The sequence below is a fragment of the Eubalaena glacialis genome, chromosome 4, assembly GCF_028564815.1.
Source record: "Eubalaena glacialis isolate mEubGla1 chromosome 4, mEubGla1.1.hap2.+ XY, whole genome shotgun sequence".
NCBI classification, from domain to species: Eukaryota; Metazoa; Chordata; class Mammalia; order Artiodactyla; family Balaenidae; genus Eubalaena; species Eubalaena glacialis.
In genome coordinates this window covers 127,464,426-127,484,999 of record NC_083719.1, presented here as the reverse complement: position 1 = coordinate 127,484,999, position 20,574 = coordinate 127,464,426, and the positions used below count along the sequence as shown (strand labels likewise).

At 49.5% G+C, this 20,574-nt stretch overlaps 1 protein-coding gene across 4 annotated transcripts in view; it reads right to left on the bottom strand.

The window, feature by feature from the left end:
• The window catches only part of TCOF1 (treacle ribosome biogenesis factor 1), a 38,746-nt gene extending 29,543 nt beyond the window's left edge, over nucleotides 1-9,203 (bottom strand). For all 4 annotated transcript variants that reach the window (XM_061189851.1, XM_061189852.1, XM_061189853.1 and 1 more), the window contains exons 1-5: nucleotides 9,069-9,203; nucleotides 6,596-6,651; nucleotides 3,578-3,726; nucleotides 1,435-1,508; nucleotides 308-494 (exon numbers count right to left, since the gene is read on the bottom strand). In XM_061189851.1, the coding sequence (XP_061045834.1) occupies nucleotides 308-494; nucleotides 1,435-1,508; nucleotides 3,578-3,726; nucleotides 6,596-6,651; nucleotides 9,069-9,176 (574 nt within the window). In that variant the 5' untranslated portion in view covers nucleotides 9,177-9,203. The remainder of the gene's footprint in view (nucleotides 1-307; nucleotides 495-1,434; nucleotides 1,509-3,577; nucleotides 3,727-6,595; nucleotides 6,652-9,068) is intronic.
• Between the last annotated feature and the right edge of the window lie 11,371 nt (nucleotides 9,204-20,574).

The following is a 20,574-nucleotide window of genomic DNA, read 5'->3' as shown; positions in this document are numbered from 1 at the left end:
CCCAGGCCTCTCAGCTTAGCCTCTGAGCCTCTGCGGCGGGCCCCGCACCCACCTGAGAGCAATAAACCAGAAAGGGCTCCAACCCCACCCCGGCTGCTCACACGCCCTCAGTAAAGCCTGAGGTGTCCCTGCAGCTGACTCTTCCTCACCCAGAGGAGGGGAAAATGGCCTGAGGTGGGGGTTCTCGCTGTCATAGAGACACCCCCCTGAATTCCAGAAGGTCCCAGGGCCTGACAAAGCAGCGCCCAGGTCTGCTTCCTCAGCCCGCACTCGGGGGGGCCCGGTCCTAGAGGGCAGGACCGCTCACCAGGCTTGGCAGTGGTTCTGAGGGCCGAGACACTGCCCTCCTCCTCAGTTTCTGAGACCAGGATGGTATTTGCCGAGGGCCCTGCCGCCTTCTGGGGTGACTTCCTGGTGAGGAGGTGGGCCACTGCCTTCCCGGAGGCAGGGTGTGCTGTGGAGTTCACCGTCTTGCTGGCTTTCTTGGCCTTTGCCTACACAGAACAGGAGTGACAGACAGTGGGTATGGCCTGGCAAATGAGGGCACAGACCACATCTGATCCCAGCTCCACCACTTCCTAGCCCTGTGAGCTTGGGCACACTACCTCCCTAAGCCTCAGTTTCTTCATCTTCAAAGTGGGGCTAAAAATGGTACCTCCCCTCGCAGAGGCGTGGAGAGAACCGAATTACAGTTCTTGGGACACAGCAGTTTTGCTCAGTGGTAAGTAGCATTTTGCTGTGGACATTACCACGGCCTCATAATTCTGTCTACATATTTTTTGCTAATGCTACAGGCAATATCAGGGACATAATCCTTTACATGTCTGTGACACTGCTTTGTGGATGACCAAAAAAGGATATTCTACTTTCCAAGTAGTTTCCAGCCTAGAAAGTGATTCTTGAGGGACTTCCCTGGTGGTCCTGTGGTTAGGACTCTACACTTCCACTGCAGGGGGCACGGGTTCCACCCCTGGTCGGGGGACTAAGAGCCCACAAGCCGCCCGGCATGGCCAAAAAAAAACCAAAAAAAAAGAAACAAAAAAAAATGCTTCTCAAGCTTTCAAAGCCACAAGTGTCTTATTTGCTCTGGTGTCTCCACTGCCTTGTGCAGTGCCTGGAACATAACTGTATTGGTAACGATTTGCTGAGTGAACAGGTGAATGCGGGGCCGGAGGAGGAAAGGAACTGTCTCTTCCAGGTGTGTAATGTGCCCAGTGGCCCATGGCGGTAGGCATTATCCCCATCTTACAGAAAAAAAAAACTGAGGCCTACAGAGGTGAAGGGACAGACCACAATCACACTGCGACTGAGGCTGAGATCTGAATCCAAGTTGGGCAATTACCCACAACCCTATCCTTCTCTGACACAGGGGACTGTGTCCTACAGGGCACTTCAACTCCCACGGGCGACAGCTTGGAAGGTGGTCTCACTCACCTTGGCTTTTTCTTTCACACTTGAAGGCAAAACCTTCCCCGTGGCTGAGGAGTTGGTAGATGCTAGTGCCGGGACTGCAAGACACAAACACTGGTTGGGTGAGCCAGATGAGCATTTTCTCATGGGTGAGCGGCAAACAGGCTCAGGTCACCTAATAATTCAACTGGTATGGCTGCCTGGGGCTGGCATGAGATCTGAGGCTGAGCCTGGACTGGGAAAGAGCTCGGTGGTGCATCAGCCACATCCCCCAGGAGCAAGAGAGGAGAGTGACGACATGAAAGCCATGTGTCTGCATCCCCGATGGGGTCCAAATTCCCTGGTGGCACGAGATGCTGAAGCCCCCAGAGGAAAAGGGATTGGCTCCTAGTCCTGCCGCATACTACCCCGGAGGCCCCGTGTAACTCCAGGGGTGCCATTCCCACAGGCTACCTGCCACAATGCAGCCCTAACGTCACTCAGCAAGACAGGGGAAGGTCAGGCAGCCCCAGGTCCACAGAGAAAGCTGCTCGAATTAAGCGGTTTCTCAGTGGAGAAGTAGCTGAACCATGAGACCGGGACCCTGTTAGATGTCGAGATTTCCAGATTCTTGTTGCTTTTACACCGGGGTATCGTCTCCTTAGAGCTCAGATTAGGGAAAGATTTCTAATGTATGCTGTGAAATAAACAGGATGTTGTTGATATGAATGATATGATCTAATTCTTTTCCTGACATTTAATTCCATCTCTCTCTATTTTTAATTACGGAAAATTTTAAGCCCGTTCCTAAGTAGAGAGAAAGTGTATAAAACCACCCTGCCCCAACCATTATCAACTTGTGGACAATCTTATTTCAACTGTCCCCCCATTCGCCCTTCCCTGCTGAGTATTATTCTGAAGAAAATACCAGACATCGTATCATGTTGCCCACAGATATTTCAGCATGTTTCTCTCAATGAGGACTCTTAAAAAGTATAGTTATAATTCCATTATTACAGCTTTAAAAATTTATTAATATCAAGTAGCCCGTCAGTAGGAAATTTTACAATTTTTGTTTTAAATAGTGTGTAGGTATGGACGTAGGCAAGTATGGATGTCTATCTGCATGATTTCAGATACAGAGGAGAGCATTGTAAGGCTACCCTCCAGGAGATACATTTAGGGAGTGGAAGGGGAGCAGGCGAAGGGAACAGGAAACCTCCCACTTTTCTTCTGTATGCTTTTGTACAGTTCACAGTGAACCTGTTTTGCATTATAATTTTAAAAGAGTAAGCAAGGTATAAAATGCATATTCAGTATGATCTCAAGTATTTGAAAAAACATGTTCAGGAAAAATAAATGGAAGAATAATTTGCCAAATTATATGTGGCAAGAATGTGGGTAATTTTCCCCTACCTTTCTGAAAAGTAATTTTCACATATTCTATAATGAATACTCCATAACGAAGCCTGTATTTCTTTTACAATCAGAAAACATATTTAAAAATTAAGAAATTATCTTCTATGTAAGTAAAAACCAATAATGCAAAGAAGAAAAATAATTCCTCTGTGGAGCTATGACCACTGTTGGTTAAAGCACAAACTGCCCTGAGAACATGGGGGGAAGGGGCTGTGAAGGCCTCCCTGGGTCACCCCTGCCAACACCCTGAAACCAGAGTGCCCGGGACGGCTTGCCAGTGCTAACCTGCACACTTCCAAAATAACAGGAAGATCGGCAACTCCTGAAGCAGCCCATAAGCACACATAAGAGGTGCCCGCCAGCTGCCCTCTCTGAAATCTCTCTAGCAGTTCTTCTGAAAATGTGGGCTTCTTTCTATCTTTATCAGAATCACCTGGAGGGCTTGTAAAAATGCAGCTCCTGGGCCCCACTGGAGAGGCTGACTCTACGTACCCCAAATTAGACTGTAAGGGCCCATACATGTTTTTGTTCACCATTGGATTCCTAGCACCTGGGACACGATGTCTGGCCCAGAGGAAGGGCTCAAATCAAGACTGAAATAGGTATGTGGGACCCTTCGAACCTTCCCTCTAAAAGGGCTGGTCCTCTGAGGACTCACTGAAGGAGAAGCTGGAGGTGGACTCTCCCCTGGAACAATCCAGTATACAACAGCCTGTTCCCGAAAGGTGCAGGGCGCTGAGCTGAGCCCCCCAGCACACAGGGCTCTTACTGGCTTTGGTGGTTTCCGCTTCTGCCTCCTGCTCCTCCTCCTCCTCTTCTGAGCTCTCTGAGCTGCTAATGGGGTCTGACACGCGGGTCTTCTTGGCCTGCAGGGCTGCATCTTCCTCTGCCTTCCGCTTCTGGCCAATCTCCGAGGTTCTGCAGGACAAGGGTGACTGGCTAGTTCAACCGGGTGACAAGGACAACCCCAGGAGAGTTGAAAAGGAAGACCTCCCCACATCCTCCCCGCCCCCAAAGGAAACGTGCATAAAGAGAGTTTAAACAGTGATGAAGCACAGTGTTAGATACAATTTTGTGTTCTGCATTTTCACTCATTTCATCGTATTTTTACAATTGTCTATGAGTCTTCAAATATTCAGGAAGGGTGGACAATATTATATAACAGCTGCTAAGAGTCACTGAGCGTTAAGTGCCGGCACTATAGACACTTCACAGCACCATCCAGGCTCCTCCTTCCTCCAGAACTTGTGGCACCTGCAGTGCCCCCTCTTCCTGGAAGATTCTGCCCAGGTCGGTCCCTATTGTCCTTCAGGCCTCAACTCAAATACAGCCTCCTCAGAGAGGCCCTCCCTGATTACCCCCCCTCCCCTAAGACATTCTCTGCCCTGCCATCCTGTTTCATTTTCTTCAGAGCACGTTCTTCTCTCCTGTTATTCTACCTACTTCCTGCTTGAAGCCTCCACTGCACAGCCAGGTCCCTGGAGAGGAGGGCTGGCAGGAGCCTTTTCCAGCTCCCTCAGTACCTTGAGCACATAGCATGAGTCTCACGGCCAAGTGAGTTGCCCAGAGTCAAAGAGTAAGTCTCAGGCACTGGGGAGGATAAGCACCCAGATGGCTGAGTTGCTGGAACTTTCGAACATCATCTCCCCTGACCCCAGCCTCCTGCCCCGAGGGAGTCACTGTCTGTGCCCCATGCTCTCCAGATGGGACGGATGCTGCTCTGCCAGTTTGGGATGTGTTGCTTGCGTCCCTTGTTCCCAGGAAGGCTACTTGCTGGGAATCTTCTGCAAAAACAGGTCTCATTTACTACATGTACCAGTTCACTCTGCCTCTCTCCTCCCAACAGAATGTAAGTTTCACAAGGGCAGGGGTTTTTCTCCGGTTTGTTCCCAGCTATATCAAGAACAGTTCTGGCTCACAGTAAGTGCTCAGTAAATACGGAGGTGAGTGGGGGTGGGAGGGGGATGCCTCCGATAGCTAGGTTTAACACTTTATTTACCATTATTATCTTCATTTTACAGATGGAGACAGACTTGGGGAGGCCAAGTTTGTCCAAGGTCATACAGCTAGTTGCTGGGTTTGAACCACTAGGTTAGGCTAGTTCTGGTGGGTGTGAGGTCCTCATCCCAGTCAGTACTCCTCACCCACAGAAGGGGCTGCTGGCAGGGAAGGGCGTGCGGTGCAGCTCACTGAAGGAGTTCTCTGGGGAAGGAAGTGCTGTGCAAACACACAGACACCTGGGCAAGTGGGAAAGGAAGTCGGGGTGTGCCCTGTGCTCACTTCAGCAGCAGAGGAGAGCCAAGAACTGAGGCTTGATAGGGTTCTCGAAGACCTTAGCTCTCTATTGGAAGCTTGGATCCCTTCCACACCACGCCTGCCTTTGTTTACACACCTCTGATGACAAGGAGCTCACAACTCCACTGTAGCCTACCTCATTTCTGGAGAGCTCTGATGACCCACTGCTTTTATTCAGAAGCTGAAACCTGTCTTCCTAAAGCAGGTACATATGAGTCCCACTTCAGTCTCTCGGGCCCCAGGGAACACCCCACTCCCTTCATCTTCAAAGATGTGCATACAGAGGTCCCTTGCCTGCCCCTCTGACATCTCTTTCCCATCCCAGACAGTTCAGTATTCACTATCATTCCTCATGGGACATGACTGCAGGTCCTTCACTCCCATAGTTGGCTGTGGTCAGGCCAGTTCATGGAGGGAACGATTATCCCTCCTTCATTTTCAAACCATTCCTCTGCTGATATGTCCTTAGATTATTCCCCTCCTTGTTTCCCATGTTTTACAGGCATTTCACATTCAACATGTCTTTGAAATCTTTCCCTCCAAATTGGGTTCCTTCCATTCAGGTGTACAAGTCAGACACCTGGGAGTGGACTAGATGCCTCTCCAAACCATCCACAGACCCTCATCTCATCCTCTCACATTCCTGGAATCTACTGTCTCCCTCCATGTTATTACTGCCTCAAGCTCCATCAGCTCTTGTCTGGATAATGATATCCACAGCCTCACCTGGTCGCGCCATGCTGCAGTGATCTCATCACTCTCTGCTTCACCCTTCCATGGCTCCCACAGCTCTTGGGGCAAAGACACAACTGCTCCCCATGGATGATCAGGCCTTGCATGGAGTGGGCCCTGCCGACGGTCCAGCCTCGTCTGCACTGTGCCCGCAGCTACAGGCCTCACACCAGTAGTTCCCTCTGCCAGGTACACTCTACTGGCCCCTCCACACCTATTGCCTCGTTCACTCCCCCACTCCCTGCAGCTCTCAAATCAAAGGTCACTTCAGGGAAGCCTCCCCTAAACCCCCAAATGAGGCTAGGCTAACCTGTTTAGGTAGTTTTGGCACTGGGCACCTCTTTGCATAATCCTTACTACCACTGTAATTTGACACTCATTTGTTTTTTTCTGAGGCGTGCTTACCTTCTTGGACTCCAATGTCAGCTCCAGGAAAGAAGGAACCATGTATGTCTCACTCATGACAATATCTTTGTACTTAGAACAGAGCCTGGCATTCAGTAGTTACTCAATAAATGTTTACTGATTGAATGAATAATAAAAGCTGCTGAGAAGCTTTTGTCCTTAAGAGGCACTGATCACAGCTCAGTGTCCTCTCCATTACCAGACACCTGTATCTGTGACCTGGCTTCCTGGAGGTGATAATAGTATCTACGGTGGGCTATGGGGACAGACCTTACACCAGATTAGTATCCTAGCTGATCCCAAGCTGAGGGCTTGCAGTGTCCCTGCTGTACTCTCTCAGTCCCATTAGACTTACTGTTGCCAGTGTGTATAGATGTCCAGAAGGGTTACAGGCTGAGTCAGGAAACTTTTCTGCAGAGAAGTAAAGAGAAAGCAGCAATCAATCCCCCAAGCACAGTAAGGGTCCTCCTTGGGCCCCACTCTCACAACGTCATGATCTACAGAGAGGTGGTTGAGAAGGGGGTCTTTCTGCTCTGGGAAGTATGTCTGCTTGACCCTTCCAGTACCACCCAAACCTTCCAGAGACAAGCAGGGCCAAGTATTTCCAGCTAAAACCTTTTAAGACAACATGTTGGTGAGGAGTATCTTTGAAGATTAGAGTTGGAATGTTCCAGGCTAGCATTTATCCAGCCCCCAGCCTCCCTGGCACTCTCCAGGCTTAGGAGGCACGAGACAGGGCTTATTTCCACCCCTGACCTTTCAGAAGGCTTTCAAAAGCCAGGCTGGTCAATCTCCCCAGGACAGTACGAACCACACCAGACCGCACTGTCAGCTCACCCGCTGGGAAGAGACTGGAACCAAATGGTGCCAGTCCTTTGGTAGAAGCAGAGGCCTTTGGAGCCAAGATCAGAAGCCTATTCTCTCTGCAAATGTCAAGAACCTGGGGTGTCAAGTGCCCCAAGGAGGTTGAGTGAGTAATGTGGGGCGAGGGCAGTGCCGGGGATTTAGGCAGAGTGGTCAAGAGGGTGCATCTGGACTCAGGCAGAGCGCCTGTGTTAACTGGATGGGCCACTCTCTTCACCTCTTCAAACTTCTGGTTCTTTCTTTCTAATGTGGGGATAACAGCAGTACCCACCTAAGATGTTGCTGTCAGGCCTGATCGAGACCATCTAGTCAGTGACCAGCACAGGAGCCAGTAACATTGAGAGTGTAACTGACAGTAATTGAAAGTGTCAGTTTCACTCTCCTCGGCCCCTGGCACACTGGCCTCCTCACTGTCCCTCAAATCTGTCAGGGCACCCCGCCCGCATGGGGGCTTGCTATTCCTTCTGTCTGGAATGCTCTCTCCTGCCAACTATACGGCTCACGCCCTCACTTCCTTCAGGTCCTTGCCCGAATGTCACCTTCTCATTGGGGTTTCCTGACCACCCTATATAGATAATTTAACTCTGACATTCCTTATCCCCCCCCCCCGCCTGCCTTATTTTTATAGCTAGCACCTACCATCACCCCACACACTGTATCATTAACTTCAAAAAAAAAAAAAAAAAATCAGTCATCTGTCGGCTCCTGCTGTAATGTATGCTCCACGAGGGCAGGATACTTTTGCTTAGGTAAATGCCCCAAAGCAGATGGGTATTCTCCTTCACCCCCTGTAGCTGTTAAGTCATGTTAACTGGAGTAAGAAGGGCTACCGAGGTCCAAAGAAGACTGGAAAAAGCACAGGTAATGTCGTAAGGCCCATCATCCTTTAGTTTCTCCAGGAGGTCCTAAGAGCAAGCATCATGACCACAGCCTCCACCACAGCCAAGGGGTACTGATTAACCAAGTCAGTAGTCACCATACCAGCTTAAAACTTCCCAGTGGCTTACCACTGCTCTTCAGATGAAAACCAAAGTAAGCCAACTCCCTGCCTCTGTCTCCCCAGGGACCTCTATCACCCTTGTACTCCACACTTCAGCCAACTTTCTGGGGCAGTACATATGCAACAATTTGCACCTCTGCTTGGAATATCCACCTCCCTGCTCTCAGATCTCAAAGCAACATCCACTTCCTCAGGAAAGCAACCCTGGATATCCCTGACGAGGGCAAACTACCATTCTTGTCTTAACACCCTATGCCCCTCATTCTTGGCATTTAATGCAGTGTTAAGTGTACAGGTGTTTTCATGGTTCTTTGATTTATGTCTATCTCCCCTACCAGATTCAGACTGTAAACTCTAAACAGTGAACTGGGGGACCGTGCTCACTATTCTGTCACTAGTACTCTGACCGCCAGATTAACAGCTGCTCAAAGAATGGATGAAGTAAGAAATGACTGCACCACGAGTTCGAATCCCAAAGCTGTCCGACTCAGTACAGAAGGGCTGCTAAGGGCTTGAGCTCCAGCTCAATTAAGGGGCTTCAGACCCCCTCTCTTGGCGCTCTTTCGCCCCACCAGATCTGGTCGCAATCCACCTCTCAGACTCGCAGCAACCTTCTCGCCCCAGGGAGCCGCGCCGAGCCACGTGGCCCGAGACTTCGGAAACTTTAAACTGCCGCTCCCAGGAAGGGGATGGAGGTAAGGGGCGCGGGAATTATAAAGCCCTGAGCGTCATATCTCACGTCCCGGCCCGCCCACTGCACAGACAGGGAAACTGAGGCCCATAAGAACTGGGAGCCGCCGGGGTGGGGAGCAGAGGCTGAGTCTCCTTCGGCACCCCAGGCCGCGTCCCGGAGCACCGCGGGAATCCGGCTCTGGGCGCCCTCCAGGCCGCCAGGCGAGGAGGCGCGGGCCTCCTCTCTTCAGATCTTGCACGCGGCCCTCGCACACGGCCCGGGCACGCTTACCTGGCCGCTCTGCTCCTTCACTTCCCGCGCCGCGCGCACATAGCCCGCCTGCAGCAGATGCTGGTAGATCAGGGGAAGCAGCTCCCGCCGCTTCCTGGCCTCGGCCATGCCCGCAACCCCCGGCTTGTCGGTTTACCTGCACGCCCCCCTCAGTCCCCGCCCGCCACTTCCCTCTTGCCCTTAGACCTCGCGACCCCCACTTCCGGCTCCTCCTCCACCCGCCGCGCGGCACGCCGGAACATGCAGTCTTATCTCCAGGAGTGGCCGGCCCCGCCCCGGTGGGTGAAAGGGGCGGAGGCAAGGAGGACAACGAGCCCTCCCATTGGCTGGGAGGGCGTGGTCGGACCCGGACGCGCCCCCTGGGCCGGCCACGATTCGAATGACTTCCCCCTTAAATCCTTCGGACTCGTTCCTTGAGATTTGTCTTCCACTTAGCTGTCTGACAGCTGCGATCCGGTTTTACTCATCTCTGAACATCCTAATCTCCAGCTCTCTCTAGACCCGAACTTGCAGTTACCCACTCGTTTATTCATTTCACAGATGTTTTAGAGCCCATAAACCAAGTACTATTTGTCATTGTTCATTCATTCATTGAACAAATAGTTATTGAGCACCATACCTTGGGTTAGCGCTAGGCTAGGATTGGGGGATAAAAAGATGAATAGGATATGGCAGCTGCCCTCAAAGCTCACAGGGAGGAGGGAGACAGTCGGTAACCAAGCAACTATGGCTCAATGTCTTCTGTGCATTGTCCGGGACAGATACAGCCTGTGGGAGAAAGAAGGAGGGGCCCCTGACCCCAAGGAGATATCTAAGCTTAAGCTTAAAGATGGAGTAGGAATTTCTAGGTGCAGAGGAGAGGGATGGCATCCCACGCAGAGGGCACTGCATGAGTATAGACAGGAGAAACCACCCTGGTACAGGCTGGGAAACCCAGACAAAAAACCAAGCCTGTGCTGCTGGGCTGTAGAGTTGGAGGGTTGAGGGAACGAGTGAGGACACAAAAGGATGGAGAAGTTAGCAGGGCCTACAGCACGCCCTCCCCCCAGCCACAGTTTGCACCTTTGCTCCAAGGGCAATAGATAGTCTCTGACTGATTTTATGCAGGAGGGTGATCTGGATTTATGTTTTTAAAAGATTGCTATGACCAAAGCATGGAAGATGGATTTGTGGAGAACAAAACCGGACGTGAGGGTGTTGTAGTTGTGGAGGGGAGGTTGGCAGGGAGAGGGTGACCTAGGCTGGGGAATATTTGAATCAGCTGTTCTTAACTTCATGGATCCATCGAGAAACTGAAGACAGCACGAACCTAACCTTTGCTGCAGAAAAATTTGAAGTGTACAGACACATAACGTTTTCCATCCAGTTTTAGGACATGGATAAGCACATACCGGAACCTCCTAGGCTTAGGAACTGCTGCTCTAGGAAGAAACAGGGACAGGACCAGGTGACTGATGGAATGTGGTGAAAGAGGAGACTAATCTACATTCAGCTATTTAGGAAATATTTATTAAGTACCTACTATTGGGGATAAAACTGTCTCTACCCCAATAGAGCTTGTAGTCTAATGGGGGAGACACAAGCTAAACAAATAGTCATACAAATACATTGTTACAAACAGTAGTAAGTGCAGAAAGGAAGAGGATAGTGTTTTCTTATGGAAGAATTGGAGACTTCCCTGGTGGCGCAGTGGTTAAGAATCCATCTGCCAATGCAGGGGACACGGGTTTGAGCCCTGGTCCGGGGAGATCCCACATGCTGCAGAGCAACTAAGCCTGTGCGCCACAACTACTGAGCCTGCGAGCCACAACTACTGAAGCCCGAGTGCCTAAAGCCCGTGCTCCACAACAAGAGAAGCCACTGCAATGAGGAGCCCGTGCACCGCAATGAAGAGTAGCCCCCGCTCGCCACAACTAGAGAAAGCCGGCGCGCAGCAACAAAGACCCAACGCAGCCAAAAATAAATTAAAAAAAAAAAAAAGCTACACTGGAGTCATGCTGCCTGTGTTCAAATTCCCGCTTTGCCTCTTATTAACTAGGTGACCTTGGGTAAGTTACATAACTTCTTGGTCCCTCAGTTTCTTCACCCATAAAACAGAGATAATTATAATTTCTACCTCATAGGGTTGCCATGAGGAGTAAATGAGTTCTAAGCAGAAATGCACAGAAGAGTTCCAACGAATAGTACTGCGCTTGTGTGTACGTTAGCCATTACTGTGAAAGCATTTGACAGGATGGAGGGACCTATCTCTTCTTGGGGAAGGATTCCCTGAGGAAATGATCTTTGTGAGGAAATCTGAGCTATATGCAGGGGAGGATGGGGTATGGGGAGAATCCTAGGCAGAAGAAAGAACCTGTGCAAAGGGCCTGAGGCAGAAGTTACAGCTAGAGAAGAGGTGAGAAAAGGCCTGTATAACAGGGCCAGAGGGAGAGCAGGGGGATTGGGGAGTACAGAAGGTGGGCAGAGGCAGATTTTACATTAAGGATCTTTCTCTTCATCCTCCGAGTGATAGGAAACCACTGACAGTGTAGACCCAAGAAGGACAGGATGACATTTGCATTTTAATGTGACCCGTGTGAATGCCTAGTGGAGAGTGGAGTAGTGTGTGTATGAGTAGCTGCAGGATAAGTTAGGGTTAGGAGTACCGGCAGGCATCCAGGGAGAATATCACAGAGGTGGTGCTGGTGGCAGTGCAGTTGGAGAGCGGTGGAAGGTTCCAGTTATCAGGAAGTAAAATCGTCACAAAGATGTGTGGGAATGGAAGGTAAGGGAGGGGTAGTGTCAGGATGGACTCTGAGGTTTCCCTGCAAACAGGCAGGCAGTAGTTTTCACTGAGATGGGGAAAACTGGAGACCACTGGGAGGCGGTGTTGGGTGAGCGAGGATGGGAGGGTGTGGAGGGGGACGTGAAAAGTGCAACTTCCACTTTAGATGTGTTGAGCTTGAAAGGCCTTTGGGACACAGTGTAGATGTTGAGTAGGCGCTTGGAGGCCTGGCTTTGGAGGCACATGAGGATGGGAAGTTGTCAGGAGACAAATGATCACGAGGCTGTGGATGAGGGCTGGGTTGTCCAAAGAGAAGGCGCCCCAGGATGGAGCTGTGAGACACACCACAGGTTAGGGTTGTGCAAACGAGGATATACCTGCAGAGGCTGAGAAGGAGGGCCTGAGAGGTGCGAGAAAACCCTGGAGAGTGGGCGTAGGGAAGGCAGCCAAGGGAAGGAAGCTGAGAGTTTCAGGAAAGTGGGAGGAGTCAATGGGGAATGCTCTGAGAGGTCAGAAGGATGCGGATGGAAGCAGCGGCTTTCGTTAATGACAGACACGGGCAGATGTTGGTAGCTTTGGGGAGCACTGTTTCTGCAGAGTGATGAGAGGGTCAGATGGCAGCGGGTCTGATGAGTGAAGGAGGGGTGAAGGAGGCAGTGGGTCTTTTGAGAAGTATTTGTGTGAAGGGGAGGAGAGAGATGCTATGACGGGGTCAAAGCATATGTCGGGGAGGGGAAGGTGTGTTAGAAGGTGGAAGAGACCTGAGTTTGTTTACAGGCTGATGGCAGATCAAGGGGAGAGATTAATTAAGGGTGTGGGAAAGAGGGGAGATAATCAGCAAGCGATGTTCATGAGCATGTGCGAGGGGATGGGATCAGGCATGTAGGTGGAGAGGCTGGTCTTGGAAAGGAGGAGGGATGACTTCTCTAGAACCAAAAGAAGGAACAAAGAGAGGATGGGTGCAGATGTAGATGTAGGTTTGTAGTGGGATGTTAAGGGAGATTTCATCTTGAGCTTCTATTTTTTCTGCAAAGTGGGAGGCAAGGTCTTCTGCTGAGAGTGAGGAAGAGGTGGTGAGGAGTCTGAAGGAAGGAGGAGAGCGTGCATTCAGACAGCTGAGGAGCAAACTTGCCCACAGAATCCCCAAATGTCCGACACTGTTGACAACCCAGTGTGTCCTGTCCTGTCGGCTGGGTGATTTCCCCCACCATGGGTCACCTACCCACGTGCAAACAGGGGAAAGTACTTGGTGGGGTTTATCCAGGCCCAGGGCCTTGCCAGATGGGTGGGGAAAAGGGCAAAGGGTTCTAAAATGTTGGTGAAAGAGATGCCTGATCTTTCGGCCCTGGGAACTAGGCTGGCCGGGGTGGGAAGTGAAGACAGATGGGGTCCATTTTCAGGGAGAGAGTGGAAGCCTTCATGGACTGGGTAGCCACAAGGTCAGTAACCAGGAGCCTGAGCTCAGGGTTGGCAACTCGAATTGATGACCATGCCCTGGTTACTGACTGGGTGGCTGGTAGGGCTACTCACTGAGACAGTGAACAGGCTGATAAGCATGCAAATCATTAGGAAGATAAAAGTTTTTTTACCCCTCCAAGAACCAATTTTCATCCCCTTGGGGCATTATGGCCCCAGTTGAGAATGCCTGCCTTAGTAGAATGTAAATTCCCTGAAGGCAGACTGGTGGTCCTCTTGTTGCCTGCATTATTCCCAACCCCGGTCCATAAATACTGGCCAGTGCAAGGGTGGTTACAGCCTGTCTCCTGAAGAAGAGAGGAGGGCAGAGCAGGCAGGGCACACACCATGAGTACAGGGCTGGAAGCAGAAATGTGGACGTCTTCTAGAAGACAGTGGAGAAGGAACTGTGTCTTCCATCCTTGGCTGACCTTGGAAGAAATGGAGAATTGGTATTAAATTAAAAAACAAAAACCAAACCAAACCAGGATGATCTAATACCTTTGGTCTGGCAACAGGTTGCTTGTTTTTGTTTTGTTCCTAATGAAATTCATTTTAGGCGTTTATGGTTTATCCTTGGCTCCTGGGAGGCTGCTTCTTCTGTGGACAATTTCTCTGTTTCCTTGATTTTCCAAATCATACCCTTCACTGCATTGCCTTGGGGCCCAAGCACAAAATCAAAACATTAAACTGATAAAATATAACATGGCAACAATTAAGACAGCAACAAACAAAAGAGTGCATTTAAAAAAAACAAAACAGCAAACACAAAACAAAACAAAGCACACACAAAACTGGCCTCAGAGCATTTTTCTACCACTTAGAAAAAGATGTCTTTGTTAGTGTTAGGAGCCAGAAGCTCCCAGGCCACTCGACTGTGAGCGCCTCTCAGGTAAGCAGTATGCCTTAGTCATCTTGAATTCTCGAGCAGGGCACTCAGGAAATGAGTGAAGGAAGGACTGTCAGTAGAAGGAAAGGAAGCTAAGCAGGTAGGGCTCTATCCCCTTCTCTTCCCAGCAGGAGTGGCTCCTGCACAGAGGTGGGAGGTAGCTCGATACAGGGGAGAGGTTACTGGGCCAGGAGTCAGGAAACTGCTTTTTTGGCCTGGCTCTACTGTGTGACCTTGGGTTAGTCTCTTGCCCTCTCTGATCTTCAAATTTTCTTTTCGTCAGAGAAGCTGGACAAAAACCCTTCCAGCACAAACACTCTCAAGAGAGGAGCCCATGTGGGAAGACTGCCTTTGCCCCCAGCACCCAAAGTCGGCCCCTTCATCCACTGTGAAAATGGACTCTCCGTGGCCAAGTCACTTGTGCCAGCTGTGTTTCCTGCAGCTTCTTTCTCTCTCCTGGGATGACAATTTCTCTGTTTCTTTTTTTCTTCAATCGCACTGGAGATTTTTTAAAAATTAATTAATTAATTAATTTTTCGCTGTGTTGGGTCTTCATTGCTGTGTGCTGGCTTTCTCTAGTTGCAGCGAGCAAGGGCTACTCTTCATTGTGGTGCGTGGGCTTCTCATTGCAGTGACTTCTCTTGTTGCGGAGCATGGGCTCTAGGCGCGCAGGCTTCAGTAGTTGTGGCATGTGGGCTCCGTAGTTGTGGCTCGTGGGCTCTAGAGCGCAGTCTCAGTAGTTGTGGAGCACGGGCTTAGTTGCTCCGCGACATGTGGGATCTTCCTGGACCAGGGCTCGAACCCGTGTCCCCTGCATTGGCAGACGGATTCTTAACTACTGGGCCACCAGGGAAGTCCCCGCACTGGAGATTTTTAAAGGTTATAAAAGATTGAAAAGTTATTACTGCAGTAACAAATAAAACAGTTCATAGATATATAAAGACTGAGTTAATCTTCCCTTCTCTCATCCATTCCCAGCCCACTCCTGAAACCGAGTGAGGCCCTTTGGGGTTCCCGGGCATGGAGGCCCTTTTGTCCCCAGTTTCTTGTCAAGACTCCAGCCTCCATGACCGTCCCTGAGTTCCAAAGGGCAGATTCGAACAGTTGCTAATCAAGTTGCTAATCCTTCTTCTGCAGTCAAGAAACCACCTGAGGAAAGATTAAAGGAACCAAAGGGACTACCCTGGTGGTCCAGTGGTTAAGACTCCCACTCTGGGACTTCCCTGGTGGTCCAGGGGTAAAGAATCCGCCTTACGATGCAGGGGATGCAGGTTCGATCCCTGGTCAGGGAACTAAGATCCCATATGCCGCAGGGCAACTAAGCCCACGCGTGCCACAACTACTGAGCTCGCCCGCCTCAACTAGAGAGCCCGAGTGCTGCAAACTGCAGAGCCCACGTGCCCTGGAGCCTGCGTGCCACGACTAGAGAAGAGAAAACCCGCACTCCACAACTAGAGAGAAGCTCACATGCTGCAACGAAGAGCCTGCGTGCCACAACGAAGACCCAACGCAGCCAAAAATAAATAAATAAATAAAATAAATAATAAAATAAATCTTTAAAAAAAGAAAAAGACTCCTACTCCCAATGCAGGGGGCCCGTGTTCGATCCCTGGTCCAGGAACTAGACCCTGCTGCAGCCAAATAAATAAATTAGAAAAAAAAAAAGATGAAAGGGACGAGAGAAGCTCATCAAGATTAGGAGACAGACCACCTGAGACAAGATGAAGGGAGCGCAAGCCCTCCTCACCCCTAATCTTGTCAGAGACCCCACCTTTGAACCATCGTTATAAGCCCCTCATCAGATCCTCCCCTGTTGGGACACATAGTTTTTCGAGGCAGGAGCCCCCCTTTGCCTGGCAAAGTAATAAAGCTATCCTTTTCTACTTCACCCAAAACTCTGTCTCCAAGACTTGATTTGGCACCGGTGTACAGAGAGGCCAAGCTTTCGGTAACATTCCCGACACTCAGCCCCTCCTTTCCCCAACCCGTCTCAGGGGCCTAGTGTCAGATCCCTTCATGTCCTTCGTCCGCGCAGACATAGACATCCTTCACGAGGTTTCAACCCCCTTTTCCGTTCTCTCTTCTTTCTATTTTACGAAAGGGGATCATACTAAACACACAAATCCGCAACTTGCTTTTTTTCAGTTAATAACATATTAGAGCCATTTCTCCAGATGTTTGGATCTGCCACGGCCTTTTGAGTAATACTAACAGCTCACATTTGTAGAGTGGGTACCATGAGCCTCTGCTGTGCATCCTAGGCAGCATATAACTGGTTATTAGCCCCGTTTATAGACGAGGAAACAGGCTCAGAGAGGTCAAGGCCTCAGCCGTGCAGCCAGTGAATGGCAGCATTCAGACAGGCTCCCGCTGCTGAGTGCTCCTAACCATTCCCCGTGGCACCACTGACCGACAGAGGCGGGAGAGAGTGTGATATAGGTTAGTCCCTTCTAGTTGTTTGGCTAATACAACAGTGCCGCTCAGAACAGCCTAGTAAATACATTCGTACAGACCAGAGCTTTAATTCTCGTAGGATGGAATCAAAAGGGGGTCAGAGGAGATGAATAGGTTTATTTTAATAGCTAAAGCCAGATTAACTGCCAAAAGGGTTGTAACAATCCAGTCTCGTCGGCATAATTTCTTCTTCTTTTTTTTTTTTTGACTCAAATACACTTTCTTTCTTTCTTTCTTTCTTTTTAATTTTTGAATTTTTTTTATACAGCAGGTTCTTATTAGTTATCCATTTTATATTTATTAGTGTATACATGTCAGTCCCAATCTCCCAATTCATCACACCCCCATGCCCACCCCCCACCCCCTGCTGCTTTCCCCCCTTGGTGTCCATACGTTTGTTCTCTACATCTGTGTCTCAATTTCTGCCCTGCAAACCGGTTCGTCTGTACCATTTTTCTAGGTTCCACATATATGCGTTAATATGTGATATTTGTTTTTCTCTTTCTGACTTACTTCACTATGTATGACAGTCTCTAAATTCATCCACGTCTCTACAAATGACCCAATTTCGTTCCTTTTTATGGCTGAGTAATATTCCATTGTATATATGTGCCACATCTTCTTTATCCATTCATCTGTCGATAGGCATTTAGGTTGCTTCCATGACCTGACTATTGCATAATTTCCTCTTTACGTGGTTATTTCTCAGAGCCGAAAGGGTCCTTGGAGGGCATGGAGCCCAGCTCTCTCGTCTTGCCCATAAGGAAACGGGCCCAAAGGTAGGAATTGACTTGGAGAAGTCCCCAGTGGGGTAGAGGCAGAGGTAGGCCCTGTCTCTCTTTGCCTGGACCATTGCCACATTGCTCTTCCCTCCAGGCAACCTCTGCCCTCATTCTCTTCTCCCCGTCACTCTCCCTTCCCCTGTGTGTTCTTCACACTGCATTTGGCATTGCACCACTCTGCTGCTTACCAAACCTTCCCCAGATGAACCACTGACCATGGGATCAAATCACAGTTTCCTAATAGGCATTCAGGCCCATCCCAGTCTGTTCATCCTTCAAAACCAAGTACAAATGCCACCTCCACAATGATGCCTTCCCTGACTACCCCAGCTTCTCATCTCAGCATCGTCGTCTGCAGCAAGGCCCCCTCTTCCGGCTGCTCCTTCCAGGAGGAGCCACATTGCAGAAGAACGGGCCAGGAGGGGGCAGTGCACAACCAAAGGAAGGTCTCCCTAAAGGTCAAGGTCGCCAGGGTGCCTGGGGCCCACTGAGGGCCCTGTGGTGTGTACTCCTTAGTCTCTCTAGTGTGGATGCCTGTGGGAAAATGAGGTTCCACCCAGGGCTGTGACCTGTGGCAAATGCCACCTCTGCCTGCACCTCAGTTTGCATCTCTGTAAACAAGAGGGATGGACAAGTTTAATGTTTCTGAAAAGTGCGGTGACTCACAAAATGATTTCAGGAGATACATAGATGGACATTTCAAAATGGAAATCATTATGTATTTATTTTAAAGTGTATTAGACAAAAAATAACCAGCACATCAAACCTGTTATTTCACAGATATCATTGCTTAGAGTGGGGCTAAAGTAGGCATTCAAGTAAAAAAAAAAACAGTGAGTCAATGTAAAAGAAAGTATCAATTAAATAACAGTACAGGTGGTAAGACAGCGGTGAATGGCTGCAATTGGGAAAACATTGGTCTGCCTCTGACATTCTAGTTCTAGAATTCTGTGATTTGCGGTGACTCCTGCCCTCGCCCAGGTGTGGAGGGAGGGAGGAGAGGAAGGAGCTGTCTCTAGGGGCTGGGGTGCTGGTTCTTGGGGCGGAGGGGCAGGAATTATGCAGATGGGCCGTGTCCCCACCACCAGCCCCTCCTCTCCCCGTGGAGGGTACCAGTGCTTGCCCCTCTCCCCCCGCCTTCTTTCTCAGCTTTCCTGCAGTTACTAAGGAGTGGGAGGCTGAGAGGGGCTGCATTCTGGAAACTCATCTGCTCCCTCATTCTCACCCAGCACCCTGTTTGGCATAAACTATTCAGGGTGATGATTAACGAGGATGCAGGAAGGCACTGGGGGTGGGGAGAGAAAATAAGGTGATGTGGATAGAGTTTTCTCACAGACGTGAATGTCCAACCTGGAATGACTGTCTAACGATTCCCAGACTTGCCCAGGCATTGGAATCACCTGGCGATTCACTAGAAAGACAATTCCAGGGCCCCACCTCAGGCAATTCTGATTATGGGGCCCCTGCATCTGCGTTTTTCAAAGCTCCCCAGTAAATGTTGATGCTTCTAGGTTTGCATCTCCCTCCGTGTACCTGGGGAGACACTGAGGCTCAGAGAGGTTGTGTCACTTACCCAGAGTCACCCAGTAAATCAACAGCAGATGTCCTGACTCCCAGCTCAGTTCTTCCCACTAAGCATCCCTTGCTGAGCCTGGTCCACTGTTAGCAAAGAGAACTCCACTGACAAATGTGGTGCAATTCATCTGAGCCTTCTTTGCCTCTGAGCTTCTCAAGGACTTTCCACAGAAAAGAACATGCTGTGTGAGCAGCCATCTGCTGAGAGGGCCGGAAGAGGTGGTGAGGGGTGGAGGAGGGTGGCAATGGAGGGGACGGCTGGGAGATGCAGGTTCCTCTCTGCAGTTGCCAGCCTGCACGAGTAGCCTGCTGAGGGCAGGAGCCAATTCGGATGTATGCCACCAATAGTTGGGTTTTCACATGGGATCCTGAAGAAACAGAATTAGGAGCAATGACTAGGAGTACATTTCAGATGGAATTCTCTAACCGTGATCAGTGACCTGAGAGACAATTGACCCTGGAGCAACTGTCCAGCTCTCTGCTTTTCTTTATTATAAAACATTTAACATGAAAAATATAGGGACAAATACATACAGCTCCTATGTTCCCAGGACCTAGATTGTGAAACATGGCATCACAAATAAATAGGAGCTTCTCAGCCTATTCCCCTCCCTCCTGCCCAGAGAGTCACCACCCCATTCCCTGAGGTTGGTGTGAATCCTTCCTGTACATGTTTTCATATTTATGCTACGTATGTATATATTCATAAAACACATAAAGTGTTGCTTTGCAGATTTTTGAAGTTTTTGTAAATGATATAATATCGTACATTGTCTTCTGCAACTTGTTTTCATTCAACCTTTTGTTTGAAATTTATCCACGTTAATGTGCAGAGCTCTGCAGAATACATCATCACTATTCTAATCCTTTTCATTGTATGTACCACAATTTATTAATCCATTCTCTTGTTGATGGGTATTTATTTCCAGTTTTCCACTGTACAAAACACACAGCCGTGGACATCCTTGCATCTGAAGGCCTGGCTAATTTCTGCCGTTCCACATCCAGGTTTAGGCAGGCAATCGTCAGACTTCAGAATTTATGTCACTCTGATAGGGGCTAAATGCCTCTCCTTCGTATTTTTAATTGTATGTCTTTGATCAGTGAAGCAGAAACGTTTTCATCATTTTATTGGTCTTTTGCATTTCCTCTCCTGTGAATTGCCTCTGTATCCCGAGCTGTGTTTCCTTGGGTTGTTTGTGTCGTTCTTATTGATCTGTGACAGCTTTAATCCTGGGTCTGTTTCTACTATCTTCTGCCAGTTGGTGGCTTGTCTTTTCACTTTATTTATGGAGTCCTGATGCACAAAGGTTTTACATTTTAATATAACCAACAGCACCAATCTCTTCCTCTACTGTCTGGGCTTCTGCGGGTTGCAGAAGCTGAGGCCATTTTTCGGTCATAGTGCCCTTCTCGGGAGGCCCTGGGGTGGAGTGAGAGGTGAGTGGCTTCTCCAGCTGGGCCAACCTGGGCTGAATTCAGCCTGAGAGGTTTATAGGCTTGGTGAACTTGGGAGGAAGTTAACTTACCTCACCTCTGGGTTCCAGCTTCCTCACTTGTAAAATTGGGATGAGGGGGAATTCCCTG